Here is a 22,776-nt window from a genome sequence, read left to right as displayed (position 1 = left end):
AATAACTGAAAGACTGAATAATCTGAATTCAGAACTTTTTTCTTTCCCTATCTCTTATTTTTATTTTATTTTTTTGCAGGTTTTGGCTGGGGCTGGGTTTGAACCCGCCACCTCTGGTATATGGGGCTGGCGCCCTACTCCTTGAGCCACGGGCACTGCCTTCTTTCCCTATCTCTAAGATCTTTATAGTAGTATATATCCAGATAGTGACTGTAATAATTTAAAATTTCTTATTCACTAATTTTGTCTCATGTAAAAGAAAATTCCTAGATAGATCAAGATAGTCTAAAAATACTTTACTATAGTCATGCAAAAAGTTATTTAACCAAATTATAAATTATTAACTAAAAAAAATTTAATAGACACATACAAGAATTTAAGTGACATTTAAGTATATTAATGATCTATGATATCACTATATATAGATTCTGAAAACATTTTAACATCATCATTAAAACATTCTATCTACTTTTCACAAACTTATTTTAAATCTTTCATGTTTCCACACTTACCTCTGCAACATTAGTGTGTTCATCTATTGAAACAAATATCTTATACAGTAGAGTTTCAAAATAATCACCTTGCACTCGATTCATTACAAAACCTTCAAGAGGAGGAACTAAAACAAAACAGACTCTTCTCAGTGATATGATTTTGCATGTACACATAAAACAAGAAAGTATAATTTAAGTGTCTAATTAAAAAAAGAAACCTCTGAGGAACCGAATGCAGCTTTTGATTTACTTTACCCACTCCATAGCAAGTTATCTAAAACTCCCAAAGTTAAGGCCATATATGACAATGTCTACGGAGAAAGACTGAAAGTAGAATAAGAAAGCCACAAAGAGTAAATGAATTCACCGCAGACTCTCAGTTACTGAGACAGAAGAAATGCTGGTGATACGGATTTGGCAGAAGAATAATGAAACAAAGGCTGCTTCAACAAGCAGGAGGCTTCGGAGGGTTTCTGATGCCTCACTGGTAGCACAGGTGACTGGGCCAAAGCAGAAAAGCAAAGGACCACCAAGAGTTGCTATGCAGGATGAAAACCAGGTGGGTGGAAAGTACTGGCTCTCTGTGCATCACCACCACTCCATCAGAGAAGGCAGGAAAGTCATCTGTATGATGTGCCACGTTCACTAGTATAATCTGCTCTTTGGGGCTGTTTCCTCTAAGTGGGTCCAGTGGTAAGAGGGTCAAAACCTTCTTCAGCACAGAAGGAAGCCCAACCATCACTCTCCACCTGAATATTCATTCATACTCATTTCTATCTCCTTGGTCCAAACGCTCTAATCCAGTGGTTCTCAACCTTTCTAAGGCTGCAATGTATTTTCATTGTTAAAAACGGGTCACGACCCACAGTTGAGAACCGCTGCTCTAATCTTGACTCATCAGAGTGCTCTGCCCAGCCGACAACGAGGAGGTGCTACGCCTTCCTTTACCATTCTCCCTTGGGTACGCTTCCCTTGAAAATATCCCAGGAATGCCTAAGCCACGGCAGCTTTTGAGTATCTCTGTGTCCCCTGGCCTAAACCATCTAACTGCACCCAAAAACTAAATTATTTGTAAAGGAGAAAACTAAGAGAAAATTCAAATGGTCAAAATCAAGACATTGAAAAAAACAGAATGTATATTTTAGGATAGCTTATTCACTGTACAGAGCTCATGTCATTTTCTACCTATATTTCCAGTCACTCATGTATTTTTAAGGATCAAGGTTTCTTTTTAGAAATAATTTTTGAAATCCCATATTTGAAATAATTATTTTCCTATGCTATTGGTTATATAAAATAGTCACAGCAAACATTTACTAAACACTTACTTAATGCCAGATATACCATATATGTAATTTCATTCAATCCTCTTAACCCCAATTCAATCCTGTGTAACCCAGTTACACAGTACTATAATTACCCCTATTTTAGAGAGAAAGAAACCAACACTAAGAAGCTCAAAATTTTCCTAAGGCACAATTTATATCTGAGCAAAAATTATGAGACAATTCCACATGAAAAGATATGAAATAGTTATCTAAAGAATATTTAGTTTTATGAAAAAGCATGAACCAGAGTACATCATCTGTGTAAAAATTAAACTTCACAGTGGGTGCTGAGAGAGAAATCGGGCAGCTTGGTGCAGAAGTGGGAGACATTTTTATGCCCTTTGCAAATTTAGAATTTGGTATCATAATTATCGCCTATCCAAAAATATATTAATAAAAAATTTAGATTATGGAAAATGGTATGAAATTTCCTAAAAAAAACAACTACAACTACCACACGATCCAGTAATCCCACTTCTGAGTATATATACAAAGGACATGGCATCAGTGTGGGGAAGATAGCCACACTCCCTTGTTCAATGTAACATTACTCGGAATAGCTGCCATAAGAAAAGAACCTAAGTGTCCATAAACAAACGAATGGACAAAGAAAATGTGGTGTGTATACATAATAGAACACCATTCAGCAATAAAAAAGGGAAAATCCTGTCTTTTACAACATCAATGATCTTGTAGGAAGTTACACTAAATGAAAAAGCCAGGTACAGAAGTATGATCTCACTTATACTTAAAAATCTAAGTCCAGGCACAGTGGCTAACACCTGTAATCCTAGTCCTCTGGGAGGCCAAGCCTGGTGGATTACCTGAGCCCAGGAGTTCAAAGAGACTAGCCTGAGCAAGAGCAAGACTCTGTCTCTAAAAATAGCTGGGCATTGTGGTGGACACCTGTATTGTCAGCTACTTGGGAGGCTGAGGCAAGAGAATCACTTGAGCCCAAGACTTTCAGGTTGCTGTGAGCTGTGACTCCAGGGTACTCTACGGAGGACGACAAAGTGAGACTCTGTCTCAAAAACACAAAAAAATAAAATCTAACAAAGTTTAACTCATATTAGTAGAGAATAGAATAATGATCACTAGAGGCTGCAGGTGGGAAAGGGAATGGGTTTACTGATCAAAAGGTACAAAGTTTCAGATAGACAAGAGGAACAGGTTTTGAGATTTACTGCACACCTGGTGACTACAGTGACTATAATGCAGTGTGTGTTTCAAAATAACTGAGAGTAAATTTCAGTCATTTCACCATAAAAGATGATAGATAAATGAGGTGATGCTATGTTAATCAGTGTGATATAATCATGTCATATTATATCCACAATATCAAAATATCACATATCGACACCTGTAGCTCAGTGGTTCAAACCCAGCCTAGGCCTGCCAAACAATGACAACTACAACCAAAAAATAGCCAGGCGTCCCAGCTATTTGGGAGGCTGAAGCAACAGAATCACTTAAGCCCCAGAGTTTGAGGTTGCTGTGAGCTGTGACACCATGGCACTCTACCAAGGGTGACACAGCAGAACTTCTGTCTCAAAAAAAAAAAAAAAAAAAAAAAATCACATTGTACTGCATGAATGTACATAGCTATGATATGCCAATTTTAAAAATATCAATGCATATGTGTGTACACATATATAAATCAATGTCTTAGAATAGCCACGGTCTGTCTTAGAATAGAATTTTTAAGACTCACAAGGAAAGCCTGGCCATAAATAATATTAAAAGTTATTCTAAGTCACTGTAATCAAAACAATGTGGTATCAGTGAAAGAAAACAGGGTATTCAATATAAAGATTAGTTTAGTGTATGACAGAAGTTATGCCGCCATTCAGGAGTAATGAGTTATTGAAAAAATAGTGTTAGCATTTATCCAAATGCTACTGGTTATCCAAATGGAAGAAAATCAGGTTGAATGAACCTTCATTTCACAGCAAATACAAAAGTAAGTTCCAAACAAACTACAAATTTAAATGTATTTAACGAAAGTTTTCAAGAATCTTGACACTGTAAATTCTGAGGTATTCTACTCAAGCATAACAAAAATCTAGAAGCTATAAACTGGGTAGACATAAAATACGCAATTACAAAGTTTGATGGATGATGCAATCAACGTATTTAACAGAGCCTTTCACAATTATCCCCTTCAAAGTATTTGTCTCCTTATATATGTTTGTTCCACCAGCCTAATCATGTCACATTGTGTTTCTTTGGTTGTTATTGAAACATATCTGAAATGCTTCCTTTGAAATCAACTTTTTAATATTGTTTGTACTGAATTTGACAGCCTGCATGTTGTCAAACTGCTTTTCTTTCACGAGTTTATTCCACTTTGGGGAGGGAGAATTCAGCAAGTATCATCCAGTGGGTGATAACTGCCAGTTACTAAGCGAAGCACTGAACCGCCACACATCTGTAACGAAGCAGACATCCATCCACACCTTCTGACAGCTTCTTTCAAATGACCTTAGTGCTAATGTGAGTCAATGTTCAAACTATCAGTCTGAAATGAACTAGTCGAATATGATTCTTTTTTAGGTGGATCTCAAATGAGTCAACATCAATAGATGCTGGATGAAACTAGGAACTAGAATAATTACTTCATGTTTTCCAACTATGACAGGAAACCACTGCCACCTGTCTTCCAGGAATCATTTCCTTGTCAAAACCGTTCTAATTTCCAACTAGTATTTTGTAATAGCAACACCTATATGAAATGAATTAATATCCCATTTACTTTTCATTTTACTTCCCTTCAAAGCTTAAAATACAATTCGTGTATTTACACAGTTCAAAATGCATTATTAAAAAATCACAAACAAATGCTAACCCAAATAAAGTCGGGACACAGTAGAGTATGATAAACTGTCAAGAGTGTCAACACCAATGTGAGGCAGTGATTCTGCAACAAGCCCCATTACTATTCATTTGTTAATAATAATGGCATTCTCTGGAATTTTTTGACATTTTATATTTGATTAAATATTAACTATCTAATATGGGAAAAAGATATAGAAACCGTAACAACAGCTAAAAGATATGCTAGAAAACATACTTGTAACACATAATCTGAATATAACGAGTGCTTCCACAAACTGGTAAGAAAAGCACCTCTGTGGTAAGGACACTGACCATATCACTGCTATAGTGCAAAAAATACGAAAATAATCTAAATAGCCAGCAGTAGGAAATGGTTTAATAAACCGATGCATCCCTAAGATACAGAAGGAAATGCATAAACCACTTAATATTGGCTGAACTTGGATAAGTGGGTAAAGGAGGAAGGGAAAATGAAATAAAGACAACGAGGCTGGAGGATTAAGTTCTGGAACTCATCCTAGAAAAAGTGTTACCTATCTCATTGCTTAACATCTCTACAGTCACCAGACGGCCAGTGGGAGTACTTCAAAAGTGGCTATAGCAACGGTCAGCAATGAGGAATGTAGGGCTTTCTCTAAGATGAACTCATGACCTTAAATGTCCAACCTCACAGGTATGTTAAGTGAAAATGGAGAACACAAAATTCTATGATATTAACCTTTTGGCTTAAACAGGACCTACAGGCACTCAAATAAGATGTTCAAGATGTTCCTTTGGTGCAAACAACACATTATTCACTTTGCAAACAAAAACTTGAGGACACGTTACTGTTACGTCACCTGACTTGACCTGGTAAGCAACATATGCTTCCTTCCCAATATTTTTCATAGTTGTGCCTGAAATAATTTGTACAAATAGTGAATTCTTATAGGAGTATATGTAAATATGGGGTACGATAAACTGAAAGAGTCATCTGGTTCAGAGGACTGGATCACCATTGTTACCGCCAGGAAATTAAAGCCACCACCACCCTGGCACTCATAGCCCAAGAAAGAAAACCTTGTTTCCAGCAAAAGCTGCTCACATGCTTGACACATGATAATTTGAAGAGCTACAGACTAGGCCACCGTGTGAACTAGAGGCAGCTTCAATACTACTTCTCACAACAAATGTCAAGCACCCCAGAATCCGATTTGGAAAACAAAAGTATGGAACTTATTTCAAATTTAAAAGAAGTCAATCCTTGGTAACTTCAATGGAGAGATGACATTCTGAATCCAAAAATATATGGATTTTGATGTTTTGAGTTGTACCATATGTCCAGTAGCGCAACATGTATCACAACAGTTGTTGCGATCACTGAATGCCCTAGATTGGCACATTTCACTTCTGAGCACTCTACACTCAAATGAATAAGTAAAAACTGTCATTTCCTGAACAAGGACTAAAAAGTGACATGATTTATAAAAATACTGATTTGGGATGGTGAGGCATTTCTATTAATTTTAGGTAGTGTGTACACCAAAACAACAAAAATAAATATAAGGCGTTTAAGAAAAACCATTACAATGTTTCCCTAGGTAACAAAGAAGAAATGTTTTTCTTTGAAAAATCCCACCATCTAAGATCCTATTATGGATGATGCTGCTCTAGCAGGCAGCACCTAGAGCCATTCAGAAAACATTAAAAATGCTGCCACAAACTTACCTGCTATACAACTGTCATCAGATATTGGTACATCCAGATAAATAAATCCTTTGTTATATAAACCTATAGAAGCAAAAGAATTTTGTTTTCAATGGAACACTACATAATAGCAATTTAAAAAAAAAACTGATTCCTATCTTTCTGTAAAGATTCTTACAACTAAATGCTAAGTGAAAAGGAAAAAGTAAAATAGAAGAGGAAAAGAATTAAAATTTTTAAACCTTGATTTCCTACAGATGCTCAGAACTACAAAATTTTTCTTGCCATTGATTTGTATAAATTTCTAGTGTATGTGACTAATTACAGCCACATTGGAAAATAATATACTGAAGTCATATTTCAAACAATAACATGCCTTAGGGAAAAATACTATTTGTACCTACTTGGTAAGTAATTGATGGTTTAAAACAAGTTCTTATGTTGACAAAAGACCATTTCTACTAACCACTTACTATGTACTACATTGTAATCTAGTGATCCAGAGAGCTGAGGGCCTGAATCGATGATCTTATCAATAGCGCATTTCTCAGGCAAAGTGCATATCTAAGAAAAGCAAAATATTTTCAATTAAGTTCTGTCCAAATTAACTAATTCATAAGTCTCCTGAAATTTATTCATGTTGAAACCAATTATTACATGGCATTAGCTGAATGAACTACATTTTTTTTTCATTTATCACTCTAGAATCCAAATAAAAAACTATGCATGTATCTATCAATTAAGGTGCCAAAACAAGTTACCCGCAGAACTTAGAGAACAAAGTTACTATAAGTACCAATATTTGCTGATTAGCAGTTAAGTGTTCACTAATAAATACCAACATTTACTCCTTGTCTATGAACTGGAATTAGATTCATTTGCTAATTCTGAATCTCTCAAATCAGAAATTTACTCAAACTCCACATGAATATGATCAGTAGAGGAAGGGTCAGTAGATTATTATGATACAATTTGAGACCTCTATTAGGAAGTACTTACACTGAAGCAAAATTTCTAAGCCTTCCAATCACTGGATTTAATATACCCTCTGGAGAAAAATTAAATGCAAACTAAAAAAATATATACATACTCACAATCCTTCAACCACACATAAATATGACCTGTTCTCTAGGTCCCTTCATCCCTCCACCCCTTTCCCCTAAATCAATCTCCCTTCCAAAATATGATCTGATCACTGGGAGTATCATTTTTCCCCTTGGTCTTGGCACTATCACCCCCGTCAAAGCACCTTATCACTTCAGTGTAGCAGTGTAGCACAGTGATTTAAGAGTATAGGTTCCAGGCAACGCCTGTGGCTCAACAGAGTAGGGCGCCGGCCCCATATGCCGGAGGTGGAGGGTTCAAACCCAGCCCCGGCCAAAAACTGCAAAAAAAAAAAAAAAAAAGAGTACAGGTTCCACGGCAAACTGCCTGGGTAAAAATCCTGACTTTTACTACAACTATGCCTTGAGCTATTACTTAATTGTTCTGTGCTCACTTTCCTCATCTGAAAAACAGGGGTACAAATAACACCAATCTCTGAGGTTGTTATGAAAATTAAATAAGACAATAAAAAAAGTACTTGCAATCGTGCCTGGCACATCTAGCACATGGCAGGTGTTCAAAAGTGTTAACCGCTGCTATGGAATCATCTTACTTAACGTGAAATTTCTATCTAATTAACACTCCCAAACAATTGTACTTGAACCAATCAAGTCTCCCTCACCATTAAAGAATATCTTGGAAACTCACCTATATTCTAGCCTACTAAGATCATTTTAAATTTTGAATTCAAGTTTAATTTTAATAGGAAAACAAAATAGCGCTACTTTAAAAAAATTATAGAACTATAATTAAAACTTAAGTTTAAAAAAAAAAATTCTGTCTTTAACTTTTAAAGATCTCTACCTTGATGTCATCTTCTGTGATGTATCCAGACTGCACCACCCACCACGCCTCAATAGCAATTTCCACTGGCTTTACTGGTAGAAGATCACGGGCCGTTTTCCTTCTGAAAAATTTCTGCAATAGTACAAACATTTGAGAATTCGCGGTCAACCAAAAATTATGACTTTCAATCATAGAGTAAGATTATTTCTAACAGGCTAAATAAATACCTTTTTAAACACTCACGTTTTAAAATCTTAACTATGCCAGCTATACTGAATGGAGAAAGTCATGATTAAATTGTTTCAACACTGATCATTAAATCAAGATCTCAATCCAGAAATTCAAAGGAAATCCAAGAGGTAAACGCACTTGAAAATGATCTATAGTCATCCATTAAGTGAACCCCCAGAGTAAAACAGGTAAGTAAAAAGACCAAAAGAACAAAAGGTTTTTATAAGTAAATGTTTTATGCCTTAAATATTTTCTAATTCAATAATCACTTAAGGTATACTGTAGAGCATAGAGTTGTTTTTTGGTATTGTTTCTGTGTTAAGTACATTAGATAAAAAAAATACAATTTATTATTTCTATCACGTAAAAAAACAAATCAAATTGTGTGATGAAGCCAAATGATGAAAAAAAAAGAGAAATGACTAACTTACTTTTGATGATCTACACTGATTCATAAGATCAATATACTGATTTCTTCCTATGCCAAGAAGCCTTAGACCTGAAAGAAAGAGTCTTTCCTTTAAAAACTTAACTTTTCACACATCTTGAAATGTCAGTACACTCACAAGTGATTTTAGGAAAAACCGTCAGCTTGTGTTCAACTTTTGATGATTGGGTCATTGATACCAAATAAAAGTTAATTCTTCAAACAAATATAACAGAAATTAAACTTTGGGAGAGATGAATTCAAGCTGACACTTATAATAAATCAGAATATTTTTAAAAAGTAGAAGTCCTCTCAATTTCAGGAAATCAAAATGTACTCCTCAGCAAAAGCTTCTTACACAACCAAACTGTCAGATTTCAAAATATATACTTACTTAAAATAAGAATAATAAAACGTCAGCAAATTAGGTTAGTAAAAATACCTATCACACTTCAAAAATACTGTATGCAAGTTTCTTCCCTCATTTTGTAATACATGTAGCCCAGGTGTCAGAAAGAACTTCATTCTCTAGAAATACATAGATTAGTCCTATTTACCTGATGCTGATTCTACCACTCTAAAATATTCCTCTTTTAGATATTCAGGCTAAACCTTGCACTTGACTTGTATCATCTGATAAAAATTCCTATGTTGCTTGCTAGTCCCGTTTTTCAGGCATTTCAGGTTAAAAACACATATTAAAACATACAATACTGACAGACAATGGTATTAATGCACAAAGATACAATCTAAACATTACCTCCTTTCGCATACTTAAATACTTACAGTCAGCAGCAGTAAAATTGGGCAATGAATCATAACTTTTCTCACTGTTCATTATGTCCTTTTAAAAAGAAAAAATTTGAAATTTAAAATACAGAACATCCTTAGATAAAAACATGTGTATAAATATATATTATTATAGCCAAAGAGAACAATAATTATTGCAGGAAATAGTGAGATCATAGTCTGACAACCAAAAGCATGCACGCCACATTGCGGCACTTATCACGTGGCCCCAACCTAGTAATTAAAGGGCAGACGTTCAGGTCTAGGTGAAACCCAGAGAGTTGCCCTGCAACCTCTGCCCTGGGGAAGCTTTGTAAGAAATGTCTCTATTAGAGCCAGGGTTCTAGTCTCTCCACACTTCCTATCACACTGGATCACAGACTTCTATCTTGAGAGAAGGCTGAAAAATGTGTCACAGTTCCACCGACATGCATCCAAAACATGCTTTACCAATAAAGATTTTAATACCTTAGAAGACTATGCACCTATGGATCCCCATTAGTAACAGAGTTAAACTCAGTTGTTAGCTTCTTCCACCCCTATCTGTTTCTCCAATAATAAATCAACTATTTACTGCAGGGATAAGACCCATTTTCAATACAGGAGCTATATCCCATGATATAAGAACAGAAAGCAAAGGGCAGCAAGCACATATGTGTAACTGAAAAGAAAACTGATAAATGGGACAAAAATCCCATCTATTTTATCCTCTAAAGGTGCAAACCTTGTGCATCACACGAGAAAAATAAAGAAATAGCAGTAACTATTTTATTTACTAATTAGCTGCCACCTTCACTATGCTGTCCTGATTCTTTTCTATGATATAGGCTATTAGGCCTCACGCTTTCGCTAGCATTTCCTCCAAAAGAGGGACATGGGAAACACGGGCTGTACAAGAAAGTGCCCAGGGAGAAGGGGCTTAAGGAGATATGCAAATGGAGCTCCTAGTAAAGGACACTGCACCATAAAGGGAACTGTTATCATAGGTTCTCAACTCCTTTAGTTTTAGGCTTCTCTATGCTCTTCACATGGCTAGAGAGCCCAAAATAAGAACATTCAAACATAATTAAGAAGCAAATGAATACAAGATAAATATAACCAATCTTCTTATAAAGCTCACTTAAAAACAGCATGTAACTAGAATTAAAGTTATTCAACACAAGCCTAAAACCTGCCTTTGAAAAAAGGCTAACAACTATTAATAAAAGTTAATTACATAAAAAGATTAATATCCAGGACTACCAATAAATTTCCCTTTTCTGACAACTGTATTATATAATCTTGGGTCTATGCCATATTTTATTCCTTATACAGTTAGGGAATAGTAAAGTTTCTCAGAGCTTAATGTTCAATTACGTCACCTACGTTTTTAACTTTAATCATGTATTAAAAGCAATAAATTTTTATACAGTCTGCTAACATAAATGACTGATCAATACTACAATAGCATAAAGGATCACTATCACCTTCAAGAACACAGAAACAGATACCTTTCCAATGTGAAAACATCAACAATGACAACTACTTGCACACATGTGGCTCAAATAGATAATAGGTGACCTACAGTACTTTTTACTCTCTAAGCTCAGAAACAATGTGCACTGTAGCTGAGCACCAAAGAGCTGGTCATCATCCAAGAGCCCCTGTGTGTGGTCTCATTCCCTTCCCCACGGCTCACCCACACTGTCAGCTCACCTCCATAATCCCCGTGTAATATGAAAATGGTGTTATCCTTAGGCCCTTCACCATAATATCTGATAAATGGTAAGGGTACAGCATGAGGTGATCTCGACTGTACTTTAGTAGTTCCTCATAGTATTTCCGTTCATCTTTCTTGACATGCTTAACTGTGAGAAAGAGGGAAATTGACCAGTTTTTTTTTCAAGTTTCTTATAGCTACATAATAACTACAAGTATGATTAAGAAATACTTTACAAACCAATAGTAATTCAAAAGAAAAGTATGTAAGTTAGAAAATAACAAATAAAATATTCTAAGTTGGAACAAAGAAATAATTATACAACAAGAAATAGACTTCAGAGTACACAAGTAAAAGTAAAATGTATTAACAGGATAGGTAAGTGGAAAATAATTCTTTTTTTTTTTTTTTTTTTTTTGGTGAGACAAGAGTCTCACTTTGTCACCCTTGGTAGAGTGCCGTGGCATCATAGCTCACAGCAACCTCAAACTCTTGGGCTTACGTGATCCTTTTGCCTCAGCCTCCCAAGTAGTTGGGAGTACAGGCACCTGCAACAATGCCTGGCTATTTTTTAGTTGTAGTTGTCATTGTTGTTTGGCAGGCCCAGGCTGGATTCGAACCCTCCAGCTTCGGTGTATGTGGCTGGCTACAGGCACTGAGCCAGGAAAATAATTCTTATCAAATGATAAAACAAGCATGACCCCCCCCCCCAAAAAAAAGGTATAAAATGTAGGCTAGAATACATGAAATTCCTTACAATATTACTTTACAAACAGCCAAACTGAATGCTAGTTTTCAGTGAAGTCAAGTCTATTTTTAAATATTTACCAAGTTTTTTGTTTTATTGTGCTTTTTAAATGTAAAAAGCCCTTTGACTTTCACAGAAAATGTTTATACAGAAAAGGTTATCTCTGACCTATAATACTTAAAGAGTAATATACAGGACAGAAAGGGAAATAGAACAGACTAACCAAAATGATCTGATGAATAAAAAGCAAATATTAAAAGGAAAACAAAAGAAAAAAATCATGAAACCAACTAGGTTTAACATTTGTTCCAATTATCACAGAATGGGTTTTTCATTAAAGTTTTATTTGCAAAATTTATGGGGACAAAGAAAAAACCCAAGGTCATATATGATATATTTTTCTCACCTCAGACAAAAAGAAAACATTTGAATTAAGATTAGTATTTTACAGGTAAAATAAATCTATAAAGAAAATTCTAAAAAAGAATTTTTATCAGAATTAGAAAGAAAAACTACTTGCCAATAAAAATTGTTGTTAGGTGGAATGGGTTAGTATAGAGTTTCTTAAAGTTTGTATGTGGAATAATTTCAGCGCTATGAAATATGTAGAAAAGATAGGACAGATTTACAAAAATGATGAAGTGTCAATAATAGTCATTTCCATCCCAATGTAAAAATGTCTCTACTTACCTAAGTTATTTCTATACCGTAACTGATTGCGGATACTGTACAAGACAACCTGCTTTTCATATTCTCTCTGTGAATTTCCAAGACTCTAAAAGAAATTTCAAACAGATTTTAAATAGCTTCCAAACTGAACAATAGTACTTTTTCCATAAGATTTTATAACCATGACCTCTAATTTTATCTTGGCCTCTAAAACTAAATAAAGAATACTTTCTTAAATTTTAATCATACTAACTTTCCTGCTATGGTATTAGAGTAAAAACTCAATGAGTTTCTTTTTAGTCTGCCTTTCTAAAAGGGTTTACTATCCTGTTTCCCCCAAAATAAGACAGTGTCTCATTTTAAGGTGTGCTCCCAAAAATGCGCTAGGTCTTATTTTCAGGGGACGTCTTATCTTTCCTGTAAGTAGGTCTTATTTTCGGAGGATGTCTTATTTTCGGGGAAACGGGGTAAAATTATCCAAAGTATTTAGTATCAAATAAAAAAGCAGTATGAGAGTATAACTTCACTTAAAAAAGACTAAGTTCTACTTAGAAAGATTGCCTTCCTGTCCCCAATTTGTGTGTTAAATAGAGAGATGATTCCTGCACCTACATTTATTTAAATTTAAAAATGACAGCTAAGGACAAACAGATCTCTGATAATCATTTGTAGCTGAGACTGTGTCTCTCTATTAAAGATTTAGATTTCTGGAGTATGTACATTTTAAATGTACATTAAGAGTGTGTATTTAAAAGTCATCTCCTTAATAGCTTCATTGGAAAACATTTGGACAATTTTAGAATTCTGATACATTTTTAAATAAGCAAAAAAACTTTCTATCTGAACTTAGTGTTTTAAGTTCAAAGTTAGAGTGCTCATGAAAGCAAAGAGTAAATCTGCCTGATGATAGTCAACATTATTATATTCAATGTGAAACCTTAAATAAACCTTAAATATAATATAATATATGCCTGCTATCCACCCCCTTTTTCCAGATTAATATGAGTACAAACAATTAGTTTACACTGTTTGCATTAGTTAAGATTCCTGCTGTAGCGCCCCACTCAGGAGGCACGCCATACACCCTTACATTGTGCCCATTCCGAGGGAGCATACCAATCCCCCTTCTTCTTCTCCTCTCCCCCTCCCTCCCCTTTCCCCCAACTTCAATTACACTGAGTTTTTCCCTTGTGTGGGGGATATTAGTTTATCTACTGGCTTCATATTAGTATTGAGTACACTGGCTATCCCCCTTCTTGATTAGACCACTAGGTATGGTCTTTCTAATACATTATGAAGTGAAATTGGACATCTTAAGAAAAAAATTACAGAAAGATCAGTGGATTCAGTTCACCATTTCTTACTCATTAGTTTTTGGAAGCCAAAGTAAATGTCCATACACATATATTTCACTTAAGGCAATCTTCACAAGAGGATGAACTTACATCTCAATAAACTGGCTCAGAACTGGATCCACTCATGGGTAATAATTTAAGAAAAATGGGACATGATGCAAGAAAACTAAGTACAGCTGACCCTTGAAAAACACAGATATGAACTGTGCAGATCCACTTGTAGGCAGATTTTCTTCCACCTCCGCCATCCCTGAGACTACAAGACCAACGGCTCCTCTTCTTTCCCTGCTCCTCAGCCTGCTCAATGTGCAGACAGCAAGAATAAGAGCTTTACGATGATCCACTTTTGATTCATGAATAGTAAAATATTCCTTCTTCCTTGATTTTCTTGATAACATTTTCCCTTCTCTAGCTTACTTTATTGTAAGAATATCGTATATAACATACATAACATACAAAGTATGTGTTGAATCAACCATCTGTGTTGGCTTCCAGTCAATAGAAGGCTATTAGATAACTTTTGGGGAAGTCAAAAGTTACACACAGATTTTCCAATGTGTGGGCACAGGTGTCCCTAATTTCCATGCTGTGCAAGGGTCAACTGTATTCTTCTTCCTTCATCTGGACTAGTCTACCACAAACTCAGATTACTGCCAAAACGTTTGTGCTTATATTATTTCCATCTGTTTGAACGCTACAAGTGATCTGGAACAGAGTTCACTGTACAGAAACTACACATTGTAACATCAAAGCCAGGGTCAGTATTGAAGATGTTTAGGGGAGTCAAAATAATGCTTTCTATAAAACTTTCAGAGATTTTCTCTACCTCCACTGCCAAATAAGGCCTTTCGCAGGGAACACAATACACACATGCACACACACAAAAAATTTTGCTGAAATCTTAGCAATTTCCAAACTGAGGTTTCATTCTTCTGTTTCAAAATAAGTCTCTTAATTTACCCTAACTTACAATCATTTCCTCCCTTTCAAACTCCATTCCTGGTTAACTCCAGAATAAAAGTAAGGGTGACATAAACTACAAGGATCCATTATTTGTAGGCTTTATTAGAGAATATGCTGTCTAACAGGCAGGTAAGCTATACACCAGGCAGGCATCAAGTGATGACTGGTCTTGATCAATCAATACACGTGTACACACATGAATATCTAAACCCACATTAAAAGTTGGCTTTATTCTTCTCTAGCCAAATATGTAAAATAAAACCCTTTGTTTAGAGATTCTTGGGCTCCCTTCCCACTCCTAACTCAAATTTCCCACCATTCACATTTTATAACACTGTTGCCACTACAGGAGATAATTTTTAAGAGGTTATCTTATTCTGAGACTGAAAAAATATTAACCAGGGTCTGACAAATGAAGTTGGGCTGCATATGAAATGAACTATAACACATGAAGTGGTGGCAAGGAAAAAGGTACCAGCTACAAAGCACCCACTGTGCAGAAGGCTATGCTAAAAGCACAAAGATTTCCTAAACCCTTTGTTCCTACAAACCCCACGCCCAACATGTACACCTCAAAGTGTAACCTCCTCCCCCAATCAAACAAAATTTTTTTAATTGACCCTCCTTGGATTATACAAAACCTCATCACAAGATTGTCCTTAAAATAAAAGGACTATGAAAATGAATACAAGATAGTGGTAAGCTATAGAAAATAATGAAATAATGGCCCTATCTACAACTTTTTAATGTATTTTTAAAAGTCTAGCATCACCCGTAGCTACAAAAAAACTGTTTCATCTGTCCATACAAAATGAAATTGGCTTAAAATACTTTCTAAAAAAAAAAAAAATCTGAATCACCTGCCCCAGCTTACAAATCTAGGAAATGTTAAGATGTTTCCAAATTAAACCCATCAAAACTTACTGGAAACTATATCAAAGTATTTAAACTTTATAAATCAAAAGACAAATTCTCTCCATATGAAGGAAATTTCCCACTTTTGAATGAGCTTTAGCTGCCTAGGAAAAAATCTCAGACTGAAGCCATCATTCATTCTCTCCACAAATATTTACTAAAAGCCAACTATGTGAAAGGTACTCAGGGTATAAAAATGAAACAAGTAATAGAAGCAGAAAATGCACCACAGTTGGATAAGTACCATAATGGGTGAAAAATCCAGTGCTACAGCAACACATCCAAGCAAACCTCCAACCACTGAGGTTTAGGTGGTCAAGGAAACCTCCAGGGAGGAGTGCCTATGAGACTGATTGAAAAAAGAAAGAAGCTACACGCAACATAAGAGACCAGTAGAGATAGGATTGGGTTTGCATTTTAGAAACCTCACCCTCTAAAAGCATGAGACCAAATAGAAAGCTGATGTAAAGCTTGACTGAAGGAAACAATGGTTAAGGCTGGAGAAAGTCTATCAAAGTAAATCTGCACAAATAAATTTGGCAAGATTTATTAATGGCCTAGCTTATCCTGAGCTAAAATAGCCATTGCTTTGAATGATCTTTAAAAAAGACAACAAAAAATTTCAGCTAAATTTCACATTTGGACCTAATTTTAACAATGTCCTATGATTATTTTTAAATAATCCTGACTACGTTTTAGAAACCTTTTTGCCAATACTAATTAAAGTCAATTATTCATGTTGGATTTAATCTAATTACTCATTTTCCTTCCATTATGCTATCTTTAGTTTGATGAAAGGAAGAGTAAAAATAGAAACACAGAAAAGGAGGATTGTTGCTTCTTCCGGTTGTCTTCAGACTTACCAGAAAACCCTAAACTACAAAAGTGTCCATCAAAGCCCGTATTCAAAAAGCTTAATAAGAGAAACTTAATCCTTCAGGTTTAAAGCTTTATTCTCCTACTTCAATGCCACATGGGCAGCCACTGACACCCAGGATATTCTACGTTCCTTAATTTGTCTTTTAAGGGGCAGCGCCTGTGGTTCAGTGGGTAGGGTGACAGCCCCATATACTGAGGGTGGTGGGTTCGAGCCCAGCCCCCGCCACACTGCAAAAAAAAAATAGCCAGGCGTTGTGGCAGGCACCTGTAGTCCCAGCTACTTGGAAGGCTGAGGCAAGAGAATCACCTAAGCCCAGGAGTTGGAGGTTGCTGTGAGCTGTGACGCCACAGCACTCAACCAAGGGCAATAAAGTCAATAAAGTGAGACTCTGTCTCTAAAATAAATAAATAAATAAATAAATAATAAAATTTGTCTTTTCATTTCTTTGGGTTTTGGTATCTTAAAATGAAAGCATTTTTGTTGTCACATATGCATGACCAGAACCTTAAATTCTGGAGTTAAGTAAACTACAACAATCCTTATACCATCACCACCACTATCCCAAACTTTCCAAAAATACCACTGCCCAGCACCAACAGAAAACAGAATTCAGCTCTCAACCAAGCATAATGGAAGGAATCACAGCTGAATGTATAACCAGAAAAACAGTATCTTACCTTCATAAGAGTTAATACCACCTGCTAATTTGTGTATTTTTTCACTTATTTACTGTCTATCTTTCCACTGTGCACTTATGCTCCATAGTTTATTTAAGCTCCACGAAGGCTGGGTCTTGTTGACCACCGCAAATTACCTACGTCTACAAGGCATAGGACCTATCAGGTGCTCACCAAGTATCTGTTAAACAAGTAAAACTGACACTCTAAAACTTGCGCAGTTACTCTCAAAAACCTCGTGTCTCTCTCTTGTTGAAGCCTCTTTAATATAAACCCATCTTGTCTACAGATAAAATCCAACAAAACAAAGCAAGCAGACCCCTTCAAAATCGGGCCCTGACTACTCTCCCAGCCTGATCTGCTACCACTCCAATCTTTTTAAAATGACTTTCCTTTCCCTGGAAAAATCTTTATTCCCTCTTATCTAACTCTTAGTCGTCCTCCAAGATCCAATTTAAATACCTTCACTACACATCCGCCCAACCCTCCCTTGACAATTTCTTCCTGTTCCCACATACACTAATGAAGGCTTGTATGAGCTGCTATCACCCTGTATCGTATTCATTTGTTGCTTGTTCCTTACACACCCTCCTGAAGTTCTGGGGTCAAGAACTGTGTTTTAAATCTCTACAGCAGGCGCCCGGCTGAACAGATTTCAGGCAAAGGCGCCAGTCGAGTCCTGTGGACACCATTCAGTCCCATTTAGCTACGGCTCCATCCTGGACCCTGTGGCCCCAGAGCCGCCCCCTTCACCTCTGGACTACAGGTCAGTTTTCCCGAAACCCAGGCGGGAGTCAGCCGAGAGCAGCCGGCCCCGGACCCGCCGGCGAGGCCAGGAGGTGACAATGGAGGCGGGGCCGAACCTGTCCGGGGCCCCGTGCCACGTTCTGGCCGTACCTGTCTCACGTTGGCCGGCAACTTGCTCCAAGGGTAATTGTGCCGAATGTGGAACTCCACATCTATGTTCATGATGCCACGGCCAGGACAGGCGGCGGCGGCCGCGACCGTGGCTGAAGCGACACCTCCCGCCCGCCCAACCTCGGCCTGTCACAGGAGTCCGCAGGAGGCCCCGCGCCTCACACTGCGGAAGGCCCGGGCTGCCCCATGGCCAGGGCTCCCGAGAGCTCAGCGCCAGGCACAGGAGTAGCAAACGGAAACCGTGCCTGGAGCGTCTCCGCAGCTCCAAGTTTCTTCCTAGTTTCGACCCGCCGGAAATGGCTCCGGGTTGCGTCACTTCCGCCCTCCGGAGCGCGGCCGGCGGGGCGGGGCGCTGACGGGCCCTTGGCCCCGCCCACTACCTGTGGGAGGCGGGGCGGCGAGGTATTGCAGAGGGACGCTTGTCCTGAGCCTCTGCCCGCTGCTCCTCTGCCTCTTTCAGTCCCTGAATGAAGATAGTCTCTTGGGCTGCACTGCTGTTGTTGGACGTCCTAGTTTCCCCAAAATACTAACCATGGTGGCCCAAAAGCAGGAGGGGACAGGCGCTACTGTGCTTGTCTGAGAAGAGGGGCATGGCAGGGGGCCCTGGCTGGCTTCAATGAATGTCCAACCTGCCGCCCTGTTTTGCTTATGTCCGATATGGCGAAAATTATGCACGGACCTTTGGGGTTATTTGCTCATCAGCTTTTGTTAGTGTTTGTGTATTTAATGTATGGTCCAAGACAACTCTTATTCTTCCATCTTGCAGCAGAGAAGACAAAAAAAGGTTGGACCATCCCCGCGAGGCCAGGCTTATGAGAATAAGAATCTGTAAGTCAGAGCTTTCCGCCCAGTTGAGTGAGAAGCGCTGGCAGTGCTGGAGCAAAGATCTGGGAAGCCTTCATCCCTTCCGAGAACACCTTCCAAGCTGCATCCTGTGGAAGGAAGTCGTTGGGTTCTGCTTCAAAGATCCAAATTCGGTAAATGTAGGGACTAAGAAAGCTGAAATTTTAAACATGGGGTGCTTACAGGTCAGAGCGCCGCAAAGGCAATCTAGGAGGCAGAGAAAGATGCTAACTAGCCATGTAACCCTAGCATGCAGCCTCTGGGTTTCTGCTTTCTTTTGCTCCACACGAACGCCTCCAGAGTCATTTTTTAAACAGCCAGCATATCTTAATTTCAGCTCTAGTGAGAAGATTTTTAGGAACAATTTCTTCTAGAATTTGTTACATTGCCTTAGCAAACCCTTAACTATTATTACTGGCTACCGAGGAAAAGTTCAGTACTTTTGTAACTATTTTTCACTTTCAAACAATGGTTTTAAATAATGTTTTATTATACTCTGAGAGATACATACTTAGAACTTGTTATATGATGCCTAGTCCACACCTCAAGAGTTGGCAATCTGAAGCATAGCATAAACACCATTATACCTGATAAATGGAAACAAAGGTGGCAGGTACACACTGCCCTTGCTCAGATGTCTTGTTCTCACGTTATCCAAGAAAGTGTTTTGAATCCTATGGTTACAGGCCTTCATCAGCATAGCTAGGGCTAACTGAACCTATTCACGAAATAGTGATTACCTGCCCCATGTATTAAGCCCTATTTTTACTCCTCACAACCCTGTGAAAGTTCAACTGTGTACTGTTACCACCCTGTTTTAATAGAGAAGGAAACTGAAGCTTGGAAGGGCTACTTAAGATCACATAGGAGAGACAGAGCCAAACTGGAACCCATGGCTGTCCTCACTTTAAAATCACCCTTTTGATTCCCCAGCTCAGGCTCTCACTATTGTGTCTCCTGTTCCAATTTTGAAAATGTGTACTCAAAGTCAACTACATAAATCTCCTCTAAAATAATACTTAATGTTTCTAGTTGTGTATTGTCTAACTTAGCTCTAAGACAATTATCAGTTAACAATAAAAATAGTCAACTTACTTTGGAAATCCTCATAAACTATTATTTTACTGAATTATAACAGTTAAACAGGTGAATGCCTGATAATCTCACCTTTGCATTTATCAATCAATATTGAGCATAGGATGTACACATCAAAAACTACAAAATATACAGGAGATAGTGAGGGGGGACCTAGTCCTACTAAATGAATAAGGCATAAAGCTTTGAAAATGTGACTCTGGGGAACAGAAAACATTCTAACTCAGCAAGTAGCTGAACAAAACAGACATGTGAAGGAAAAAAGGGTAATAAGTCAAAGCTATGTGCATGAGAAGAATCCAAAAAACAACCCCTTCAGAGTAGGACCTGGTGATAGAGTTTGGCTCATGAAATTCACAATGCTCATTCAAGTACTGATCTGCCTCATTCCTCCTGCCCCTTAAGGTGACCACTCTTTGAGAGTTTGAAAGCCAAACAGTTCGGAGACCCTAAAAATTAAGCCACAGGGTTCAATGCCCCCTTCTGATGGGAAGTTCAGTTACAGAACTACTTCCCCAAGCACCAGAAGGCTGAGAACAGTAGCTCCGTGAGCCCCCCACCCCCACCCCGTGAGTAGCTCTCATTACAGTACATTGACTTCTTGGTAAACAGTAATGTCCATCCTTTTAGGTCCATGACTCAAGCTCCTGCTAATTTCTGCTTCACTACACCATTGCTTTTCAAATTCCAGTGAGGTTAGAAACTGCAGTTAAGATAAAGGAGAATTACGCAACTGGTTTAGGCAATCTGCCCTTCATTCCTAAAATTCCAATAGAAATAATGAGCAGAAGCAGCCTGAAAGTAGGGTGACCCATACAGAGACCCCAGAATGACATATTCTGTGGTAGAAAGAATAATGGCCCCCACAGATATCCATCTCTTAATTCTTATAACCTGTGAATATGTTACTGTACTTGGCAAAAGGAGCTTTGCAGATGTGATTAAGTTAAAGATCTTGAGATGGAGAGATTATCTTGGATTATCCAAGTGGGATTAAAGTAATCACTAGATCCTTATAAGAGGAAGGCAGGAGCCCGTGAGTAGTGGCTCACACCCACATATAATCCCAGCACTTTGAGAGGACATGCCAGGATGATCACTTACGAGATCAAAACTAGCCTGGGCAACATTGAGAGACCCTATCTCTAAGAAAAAAGAAAAAATTTGCCAGATGTGGTGATGTGCAGCTACTTGGGAGGTTGAGGCAGGAGGATCTCTTGAGCCCAGGAGTTTGAGGTTGTAGTGAGCTATGAGGGCACCACTGCACTCAAGCCTAGGTAACAGAGCAAGACTCTGTCTCAAAAATTAAAAAAAAAAAAAAATTAGAGGCAAGGGCGGCGCCCGTGATTCAAAGGAGTAGAGTGCTGGCCCCATATACCAGAGGTGGCGGGTTCAAGCCCAGCCTGGGCCAAAAACTGAAAACAAAACAAAACAAAAAAATAGAGGCAGAAGGGTCAACATTAGAGAAGGGGATTGATGCCAAAAGAGAAGCCAGACTGATGCAAGGCTACAGACCAAGGAATTGGGGCCGCCTCTAGAGGCTGGAGAAAGAAATGGATTCTCCCCTACAGCCTCCAAAAGGAGCACAGCCCTGCTGAGACATTTTGGATTTCTGATCTTCTGAAACGTAAGAGAATAAATTTGTGTTGTTTTTTTTTTTTTTTTTTTTTTTGTAGAGACAGAGTCTCACTGTACTGCCCTCGGGTAGAGTGCCATGGCATCATACGGCTCACAGCAACCTCTAACTCTTGGGCTTACGCAATTCTCTTGCCTCAGCCTCCCGAGCAGCTGGGACTACAGGCGCCCGCCACAACGCCCAGCTATTTTTCTGTTGCAGTTTGGCCGGGGCTGGGTTTGAACCTACCACCCTCGGCATATGGGGCCGGCGCCCTACTCACTGAACCACAGGCACCGCCCTAAATTTGTGTTGTTTTAAGTCACTAAGCTCATGTCATTTGTTACAGCAGCAATAGAAAATTATTATATTCCCCCAACAATCAAATACTCCAATATACAAATAGCTGATGCATTAAAATTCATAACTAAAGTCTTATAATCAAAATGTAAATACTTTTAGGAGGAATAACCTCTTTTTAGTCTTAATTTTTTTAGTATATATGAGCTATCATGTTCTTTTCTGAGAGCAAGTATGAAAGAGAAAGAGCTCAAGGGTCAAATGAGGCCTGAACGCACCTGTAGGGGAGGGAATGGCTTCTAGAGGACAGAGAGGAGATGTTTTCTGTTCCACTGTTCCCTGGATCTGACCTTAGTCAGGGGTTTCCAAACCATCTGTGCTTTCCTTTGTCACATGAAGCAATTCCTCTCCCAGCACCC

General features: G+C 37.9%; 1 protein-coding gene across 3 annotated transcripts in view; it reads right to left on the bottom strand.

The window, feature by feature from the left end:
• The window catches only part of FAM91A1 (family with sequence similarity 91 member A1), a 48,746-nt gene extending 29,939 nt beyond the window's left edge, over positions 1 to 18,807 (bottom strand). Inside the window, exons 1-9 of one of the 3 annotated variants that reach the window (XM_053558774.1) lie at positions 18,484 to 18,807; positions 12,818 to 12,902; positions 11,376 to 11,527; positions 9,678 to 9,735; positions 8,896 to 8,963; positions 8,252 to 8,365; positions 6,817 to 6,907; positions 6,365 to 6,427; positions 513 to 619 (exon numbers count right to left, since the gene is read on the bottom strand). In XM_053558774.1, coding sequence (XP_053414749.1) covers positions 513 to 619; positions 6,365 to 6,427; positions 6,817 to 6,907; positions 8,252 to 8,365; positions 8,896 to 8,963; positions 9,678 to 9,735; positions 11,376 to 11,527; positions 12,818 to 12,902; positions 18,484 to 18,555 — 810 coding nt within the window. In that variant the 5' untranslated portion in view covers positions 18,556 to 18,807. Of the gene's footprint in view, positions 1 to 512; positions 620 to 6,364; positions 6,428 to 6,816; positions 6,908 to 8,251; positions 8,366 to 8,895; positions 8,964 to 9,677; positions 9,736 to 11,375; positions 11,528 to 12,817; positions 12,903 to 18,483 lie in introns of those variants that run through there. The other 2 variants (XM_053558775.1, XM_053558776.1) reach the window with 2 other exon arrangements.
• Positions 18,808 to 22,776: the final 3,969 nt, after the last annotated feature.

This window comes from Nycticebus coucang, chromosome 13 (assembly GCF_027406575.1).
Source record: "Nycticebus coucang isolate mNycCou1 chromosome 13, mNycCou1.pri, whole genome shotgun sequence".
Lineage (NCBI taxonomy): Eukaryota > Metazoa > Chordata > Mammalia > Primates > Lorisidae > Nycticebus > Nycticebus coucang.
Note: the sequence above shows the minus strand (reverse complement) of the source record. Positions and strands in the feature narration are given on the sequence as shown.